This window comes from Elephantulus edwardii, unplaced genomic scaffold, assembly GCF_000299155.1.
Source record: "Elephantulus edwardii isolate Elephantulus edwardi_28Jun2011 unplaced genomic scaffold, EleEdw1.0 scaffold00074, whole genome shotgun sequence".
In the NCBI taxonomy this organism is placed as follows: domain Eukaryota; kingdom Metazoa; phylum Chordata; class Mammalia; order Macroscelidea; family Macroscelididae; genus Elephantulus; species Elephantulus edwardii.
Window position 1 is genome coordinate 6,208,301 of NW_006399824.1, and position 9,350 is coordinate 6,217,650.

At 39.6% G+C, this 9,350-nt stretch overlaps 1 protein-coding gene across 1 annotated transcript in view; it reads left to right on the forward strand.

Annotated features, from left to right (window-relative positions):
• The window catches only part of DNAJC12 (DnaJ (Hsp40) homolog, subfamily C, member 12), a 67,463-nt gene that overhangs the window by 51,567 nt on the left and 6,546 nt on the right, over positions 1 to 9,350 (forward strand). The window contains exon 4 of the mRNA XM_006889020.1: positions 7,962 to 8,157. Coding sequence (XP_006889082.1) covers positions 7,962 to 8,157 — 196 coding nt within the window. The remainder of the gene's footprint in view (positions 1 to 7,961; positions 8,158 to 9,350) is intronic.

Sequence of the window (9,350 nt, forward strand, 5' to 3'; positions counted from 1 at the left end):
ACATAGGGTCGCTATGAGTCGCAGGCGACTCGACGGCACATAACAACAACAACAACAACAGCATTAATGTAGTTGCAATAATATTTTTATTAACTTAATCATGTCTTTCAAACTGGTCTCCAGTGCCATGCTGCCTACCAACAAGTGAGGCCATGTGATATGATAAGGCCTCATATTTAAAAACTCTTTTTGGTGGGCAGCATGGTGCTGGAGACCAGTTTGAAAGTCATCTACAGGAGCTGGTTCTACAGGGGTTGTGAGTGGTGAGCACTAGGGTGGAATGTTGATTCACTAAGGCAAGTTGGACAATGTGATAGGGCCTCCTATTTAAAAACCCATCTTGGGCCCTCGGTCTGGGGCCCTCAGGCCTGGTTTAAATTGGTTTTTGTCAAACTTTCTTCTAAGTGGCATAGCACTGGTTGTGCACTGCTGTACAGAGGTAACTTGTGGTTGCTGTGATGCTAAACTCTGTGACACTGATGTATCAATTGCGATAATGGTTACCCATGGAGAACAGTGCTTGGTGGAGCTCCCGACCAAAACAAGCTTGGAAGCAGGAGTGGCATCCACTTCAGAAATGACTTGCCTCCAGAAACTCTATGAACAGTGCTCAGGTCTTTCATTCATAGGGTCTCTCTACAAGTCATCTATGACTCAATGACACTTAACAACAACAACAACAAAAACAACAACAGCAACAACAACTTAATCATTGTCACTGAGTTGGAACTGACTCATTGTTGACCCTCCAGCGATTTTTTGAAGGTTGTAAATTGTGTGGGAGGAGAATGCCCTTTTTTTCTCCCAAGGAACAGACAGTGGATTTGAACCATTAGAGTGCAGCTATATTTGGGTTTAGCCACCCAGCTCCTTAGGGACCACCAGAAGTCCCTGAAATCATATTACTTGTGTTCATAATGACTTTTGGTTAGTATTCACCACATTATGTCATTTTTATTTCCCATTTTCCTTAGAATACTGTTACAGACTGTTTAATTTTATTTAAGGAATTCCAAGATGGCGTGTTTTGGATTGATATTATTTCTTCTTTAAATATTTGATAGAATTTATTAATAAAAAATCAATCATGATATAAGATCACTGCTATGAAAAGCTAAGGAGAGGTTTACATACAGATGGAATAATTTTGGAGGATTAACAGGCATGGAAAAGGAGGAAGAAAGGAGAAAAAAAGGATAGGTGGAATGAAGGGAAAATCAATAATAATAAGAGCTTGATTAGACATTGTAATTAGTTATATTAATCAATGACCCTCTTGTAAAACAAAATATCTATGAATGATTATATGAAAAATTAATATGATTTTTTAACTTTCACTCAAAAAGTTAATTTTTTTAAATGTGAAAAAAAAGGATTGCAAGATGACTTTTCATTATTCTGCACTTTCTCTTTCTCCTCTGCTCCTTGTCTCTACTGTCTCCTGCTTGCGAGGTTGGCGCTGATGCTGCATAGACAGGTGGCAAGGTGCTTTAGTGGGCCTCCAGGCTGTTTAAGATGCTGATGAACATCCGTTCTCCCACCAAGTACAAGCATTCAGGTGACAGTCAGCCTCTTGCTCCTTCTGCTGCTTTGTTTAAACTGGTAGATGAAGTGGTGCCCTTGGGCAAGAGGAGCTGGCAGCCCCAGTGTTTGAAAGCTTTCTAGAAAGGCAGTGAGCTGGAGGTGAGAGGTGAGATGCCCTTTCTACCCTGGAACACCTGGAACAGAGGCAGCAGCCTCCTCCCTTGTCCCTGGCACTGTTTTCCAATGTCACAATGTTTGAGCTTTTTCAGTAAGCTTTGAACTTCAGAAAATCAATGTTGTTTTGATTTTTCTCTTGATCTTTTTGAAGGCCAAGAAACAATATTTAGGTTTTCAGAAGAATAATTTATTCTGGTTTTAAACTTGCCCAAACACATAACTTGTGGTTTTACTTGGGATTTGGGGTATTAGGTATGATGCTCAGTGTTATGAGCTGCCACGTCAGTTCTGACTCATGGGGACCCTATAGGACAGAGCAGAATTACCCCATAGTCTCCTCGGGTGTAATCTTTATGGGAGCACAGCTCCAGTTCTTTTCTCACTCATAGGTGGATTAAAACTCTTGACTTTCCTGCACTCCCCACTTGCAAAGCTCTTAAACACTGCAACACTAGAGCTCTCTGTCTCAGGAATAGCTTCCTGATGAGGTTTCATGAGATGCCAGGGTTCATTATTCTATTTGAAATATTGACACACCAAACTCTTCATCTTTCTTTCCCACTCTGTATTCATCCATTCATTCACCCATCCTTCAATCTAGCCATTTATCCAGTTAAAAATTTTTCAATCCTTATTTATACAAAAGATAAAATTAAAAAGTAGAAAGAATATAGTGAAAAGTCAGTGTGTCTCTTCCCTTTGTTTCTGTATTTTGACTTAACATACTTCTGTCTTGAATATGCACATTTGAGGTCTCCATCGCTCCCTACTTGACTACAAAAGCCAGAGCTATTTGTTGTATTTAGTAAATGTTGCTGTTACATATGGTCAAGTCTCAGCCAGCCCTATAAGACATTGGCATGCTGTTTTGTCCAATATCCTTTAACTTAGAATCTATGATTAGATTCAGATGATCTGCTTTGGGCCGAAATGTTCCTGAGTTGATTCTGTGTCTTTTTTATGCATCACGACATTGATGACTTAGGTGAGGTGAGGTCCACCAGATTTCTCCACTGTGGAGTTTCCATTTTAGGTGTTAATTGTGTTTACCTGTGGGGAGAAATTTTGAGACTAATTATTCTGCTTGTCCCCATATTTTCATCCAGTATTTTCTGCATCTTTGGATGATGATTTTGTGCATCTTTGCCTTAACTTTTTCTTCCTGCTTCTTCCAAAATGACAATTTTTCTGTCTTTGCTATTTGCACCCCCCCTGCATTTATTAATTGCCATTTTTATAACACAAGTAAGAGTGTTCCCCTTTTCCTTACTATTTTTTTTTAACTTCTTCACAGTGTAGACTCACATTCAGTGAGAAGCAATCCATTATTGTAATTCTGATGTTTGACATTTTCCTAATTTGGCTAGAACCCCTTGACACGGGCTCTTTGTCTTTCTGGATGGGTCTCCGTCAACTTTTAAAACAATACTTCACTTTGCAGCATAACAAGGTGGTTCATGTTCATCTTCTACAGCTTTGGCTCCACTACTACACGGAACCATTTTTCAAGGAGCGTTGATTCTCTTTAGTGGAAAATGGAATTAGGAACCCCGATATGAGTTCTATGTGTATTGACTTCTAGGCCTTTCAGCAGCCAGACTGAGGGGAGAGAGGAATGCTTGGGAGGATGGAGGGACAGCTCAAGAGAGGAAGACCCTCGATGAGATGGTTTGATTCAGTGCCTGGAGTAATGGGGGTAGGTGTATCAGAGATAATAAGATTGGCACAGGATAGAGCAGGGTTTAGGACTGTTGTATATAGAGCCCCTATGAGTTGCAGGCAACTCGATGGCACAAAGTAACAACTACAACATGCATATATCCCTGCTTTGTGCTATGTGTGTACTGAAAGTGAATATGGGTAATCTCAAATTCTGTTTGTCAGCATTGATTTTTTTCTGAGAGGTAAGGGTTGTAGTTACAAAAGTGGTTCACATAATCCCTGGCACAGCTTTCTGAAGTTTTTATTTACTCATGTTTAAATTGTAATAAAAGACACACAAAATTTACCATTTTCAAGCTTACAATTCAACTGTGTCAAGTATATTTACTCCATTGTACATTCATCTATTTCCAGAATTTTTCTTCGCCCCAAAAGGAAGCCTGCTTCTCATTAAGCAGAAAATACTTACTTTTATTTCTTAGTCCTTACTATTACTTTGCCTTCTTTTTCTCTGAATCTTCCTGTTTTGAACATTACATGTAAACTACATAATACAGTATGTAATCTTTTATCCCTGGCTTCTCTCACTTGCTATATTTTCAAGATTCATCTGTGTTGTAGGATATAGCAATACTTTAATCTTTTTTTTATGGCTTAATAATACTCTATGTTATAGATCTATATATTGTTACTGAGTACTATCCGGTTGGAACTGACTAATAGCTGACCCCTCAGTGGGTTTTCAGAGGCAGTTGTAATTGTAAGGGAGGAGATTGCCCATCCTTCTTCTGCAGAGCAGCTGGTGACCAGAGTTAGTGCTCTCTCTCCCTTCTACCCCTACAATCTCTCTCCCCATTGCTGTTGAATGAGAACTTACTCAAAGCTGATCCGTCCAATAGGTTTTCTGAGGCTGTAGCTGGAGCATAATACTGTAAGCAATAGAGCACATTTTATCATTTCATTAGTGAAGGGGCATTTGGGTTGCTTCCACCTTGTGGCTATTGTGAATAGTGCTGTTATGAACATTATGTTCACATTATCGTTTGGACTCACTTCTGTTGGGGTTATACCTAGTATTGTAATTGTTGAATCTGTGATAGTTCTCTTTTCAACTTTATGAGGAACTGACACCCTCCATCATTTCAACTTCTCTAACGCTGGTCCTTTTTCTCCATGCTCATGATTTGGATTTCCCTTCAGCCCTTTATACACTTTTATTATTGTTGTTATGTGCTGTTGAGTTATAACTGGCAACCCTCCAGGAGGTTTTCAGAGGCTGTAAATCACATGGGAAGAGATGGCCTATCTTTCTCCTTCATAGCAGCTGGTGGATTCAAACTACCATCCTTTGTGTTGGTAGTGCAACTGCTTACCACGAGGGCCATCAGAACTTCCTACATACCATTAGTCATGTAACTTCTTCTTATTGTTGACTGCCTTTGAATTGAGCATGACTCATAGCGAACCTATGAACAAAAGGCCTGAAGCCCCTCTACAACTATTAACATGTATAGAAATTCATAGAGTTTCTGGAGTTACGTTATTTAGGAAGTAGATGTCACTTCTGCTTATACCATTAGTCTTGTAATTTAGTGAAGTTGCTGTTGTTGTTATGTGCCGTCGACTCACTTGCGACTCATAATGATCCTATGTACAAGATCTCTAAATCCTGCTCTATCTGTGCCAACCTCCCATCTCCATACACTTATTCCCACCACCTCGATCACAGAATCGATCTATCTCATTGAGGGTCTTCCTCTCCTGCGCTGTCCCTCCACTCTGCCAAACATGATGTCCCTCTCCAAGGACCGGTCCCTGCTTGTAACATGCCCAAAGTATGTCAGACAAAGCTTCAGAATCCTTGACTCCAAGGAGCAGCCCGGCTTCACCCTTTCTAGGAGGAACCTTTGTTCTCCTAGCAGTCCGTGGTATATTGAACACTTTTCTCCAGCACCACAGCTCAAAGGCATCAATTCTCTTTCTATCATCTCTAGTCACTATCCAACTCTCCAATGCATAGCACATAATTGTGAAGACTGTAGACAGGATCAGGTGCACCTTAATCTCTAGCCTGACGTTGTTGCTCTTCAGTACTCTTTTTTAAAATTTTTAAAAATTTATTACTAATTTCAATGAAAATTTACAGAGACTTTGGATTTCTATTCATTCATTGCTGCACTTTTCTCCCCTTCCAACCCTCCCCCCTAATACACTATCCTCTTGGAAAAGTAAAAGAAAAATTCTTTCATTGTTTTACAATCCCTCCCCCCAGGTCCACTCCACAATGCAGCCTTCACTCTGGATTCCTGTCATGACAAAAATACCTGATCACATATCCCTTTTAAACAGTTTTCTCCCTCATCTGTTTCAATACTCTTCAGTACTCTTGAGACATCCCTTACAGCTGACTTTCCCAATGCAATTTGTCTCTTGATTTCCTGGCTGCTGTTTCCAAGAGTGCTCATTGTGGAACCAAGCAAACTAAAACTGTTAACTATCTCAATCTCTTCACCATCCATCCTGATGCTGCCAATTGGTCCAGTGGTGAGAATCTTTTTTTTCTTAATGGTGAGCTTCAATCTGTATTGAAGGCTGCAGTCCTTGACCCTCTGTAGCAAGTGCTTTAGGTCCTCCTCAGTTTCAGCAAGCAGGGTTGTGTCATCTGCATAACACAGGTTGTTGATGACTCTTCCACCAATCCTGATGTCACTTTCCTCCTTGTACAGCCCAGCGTCCCGGATGATCGGTTCTGCATACAGATTAAAAAGGTATGGAGACAGAATACAAAGGAGATGCCCCTCTTGATTTTGATCCATGTAGTGTCTTCTTGCTCTGTACTGATGTCTGCCTCTTGGTCCAAGTATAGTTTTTGCATAAGCATAATCAAATGTTCTGGGATTCCCATTCTTCTCAGAGTCAGCCACAGCTTGTTGTGATCCACACAGTCAAAAGCCTTTGCATAGTCAATGAAGCACAGATAGACATTCCTCTGGTACTTTGCTTTCTGCCAAGATCCATCTAACATTAGCTATAATATCCCTTGTACCATGACCTCTTCTAAATCCAGCCTGCACATCTGGCAGCTCTCTGTTGACATATTGCTCCAATTGTTTTTGGATAGATTTCAGCAGAATCTTGCTTGCATGTGATATTAATGATATTGTTTGATAATTTCCACACTCTGTTGGGTCACGTTAATTAGTTAATAATTCTTGAACCGTCAGTGCCGTGGACCTAGGACTAAAGCCAAGGACTATACACTTCATTAAAGAAAAGCTTGGAAGAACTCTAGAAGTCCTAATACACAACCTAAATAGTCTTCCAGCATCTGGAAAATCTACAACCAAGAAAAGATAAAATAGATGAATGGGACCTTCTAAGAATCAAATCCCTATGCACATCCAAAACTTTTTCCAACAGGGTAAAAAGGGAAGCCACAGTCTGGGAAAAAATATTTGGTAATGACATGTCAGACAAGGGACTTATATCTAGAATTTATAAAATACTTGAGCACCACAACAAGATAAAGATAAATAACCCAATTGAAAAATGGGCACAGGATATGAACAGACACTTCACCAAAGAAGACATTCAGATGGCTAACAAACAACTGAGGTAATGTTCTAAGAAAATTGCAAATGAAAACAACTATGAAATATCCTATCAACCCCAGTAAGAACAGCAAAATTTAACAGAACTGCAAACATCAGATGCTGGCGAGGTTGTGCAGAATCGGAAACACTTATTTACTGTTGGTGGGAGTGTAAAATGGTGCAACCACAATGAAAGGCTGTATGATGCTTTCTCAAAAAGTTGTAAATAGAAATATCATTTGACCCAGCAATTCTACTACTGGAAATATACCCTAAAGAAACCATAACCACCACCCAAGCAGATATATGCACACCCATGTTTATTGTGGCTTTGTTCACAGCAAAGAGTTGGAAACTCAAGTGCCCATCAACAAATGTATGGAGAGAGAAACTGTGGTATATTCACACAATGGAATACTATGGTGCATTGAAAAACAAGGAGCTCATAAAATATTATGCAAAATGCATGACCCTGAAGGACATTATGCTGAGTGAAATATCTCAGTCACAAAAGGACAAATATTTCATAGGGCCACTGTTGTAAAATGGGGCTGACATCGGGGTTGCAGGAAGACAGAAAAGGAGGGGGGGAATGATGTATACTGCATTGAAATAGATGAGGGAGAGAACTGTTCAAAAAGGATATATGATTGGGTGTTATTATCATTACTGAAGTCCAGAATGATGGCTGCACAGTGGAGTGGACTTGGGGGTGGGGGAAGGATTACATAACAATAAAAGAGTTTTTCTTTTATCTTTCAAGGAGAATATTGAATGAGGGGGAGGAGGTGGGCAGGGAGAAAAGTGCAACAATGAATGATTGGAAAACCTAAGTCTCTGTAAACTTTCATTAAAATTAATAAAAAAGTTCTTGAACAGTCAAGTTTAGCATTCTGGTTATCAGCACTATAATAGTGTGTCAAGAGTGACTACATACTTGGCTTCAAAGATAGGAAACTACAACCATTGGTTTGATATCCATGTGTTTGCTTTTAATTTATTTAGTCAATGCATTGGGCTGTCAGAAGTAAAAAAGACCTAATGCTGGAAGAATCTGACCAGACTCATATCTGCAAGATTGCAAAGGACTGGAACGAGCAGAGAGAAATAAATAGAGAAGAGATTGGTTCAACCATGGAGAGAACAGAGCACAAAGAATCCGATTCCCCGGACAAGTCCTTCTCCCATCCAGATTCTACAGGTGGGTCCTGTCATGTAATTTTTCAGACACGTAAAGTCTTCCATGAAAAGGCTTGATTTAAAATGCATGTATTTCCCCCCCACTTTTTCCATTATATATAGTAGTGAATTTATGGATTGGTTAAGCATTTTAAAATGTATTTACTTAACATTGATACAGAAACTAGAAGATATGTTACTTAATACTTTCCTGCTTTGGGAAATCTTGAGACATCTCTGGAAGTGTCTTCACTTCATGTAAAAGGCTGAGCGCAGTGCTTTGCCTGTAGCAGGTGCTGGGTAACTGTTAACTATTATTACAATTTCTTTGTTTGTCTAGTCTTCTACCTACCATCCAACTGTGTTTGTCTAGAATGGGGGTGTCATATACCTGTACTGTTAACAGCTCTTCAAATTCTGACATGAAGTAACTATCTCATTATTTTCTTTTTAAAACAAGTGTTCAAAGATGTTGAGAAACCTTAAATTTAAAGGCTAAATTTTAATGGGTTGTTGATTCTCATAATCCTGAAAGCCAGCACAGTTATTTTAGGTTTTTGACAGGTGTTCACTGCTTCAAGTCTAACTCCTGATGATCCAGGCCTGCCTTCTGTGGAGTTGGTACTTTGATTGCAAAGACCTTGTAACGGGAAATGGTTATAATATAACAAACTGATCAAAGCAGAAGCCTGAATTTGAGATAAACAGTGTTTTAAGCAAATATACATATGAAAACAACCCCTCTATCCACGTAAATATGCTGATATTTCTTATTTCTGCCATGAAATCTGTGCTCCCTGAGCCCCTGTGGGATCCCTTGGTTTTTTGCTTCCCTCAGAAACATGCCTTGAGTTCACCAGACCTGAGGAGCTTGAAATGCTTCAAGACTCGGCTGGTAACATGCCGAGATCCTAGTTGGATTCTCTGAACTGCCCTTTCTCTTTAAATATTTGTTTACATATTAAATAGACTCTAGAAGGAAAATTATCTTGTCATTAAAAAAAGAAATAAAACCATAAATAGAAAATGACTTAGTGTTTACCCCTCCTCAATCTGAGTCTACTTCTTAAAGGAGCACACTCGGTAGCGCAAGTCTGTCTCCTTCCACGTGATTCTCTACACTAACACACCAACCTGCGTTATGCGGATGATACAACCCTGCTTGCTGAAACTGAAGAGGACCAGAAGTGCCTGCTGCAGAGTGTCAAGGACTGT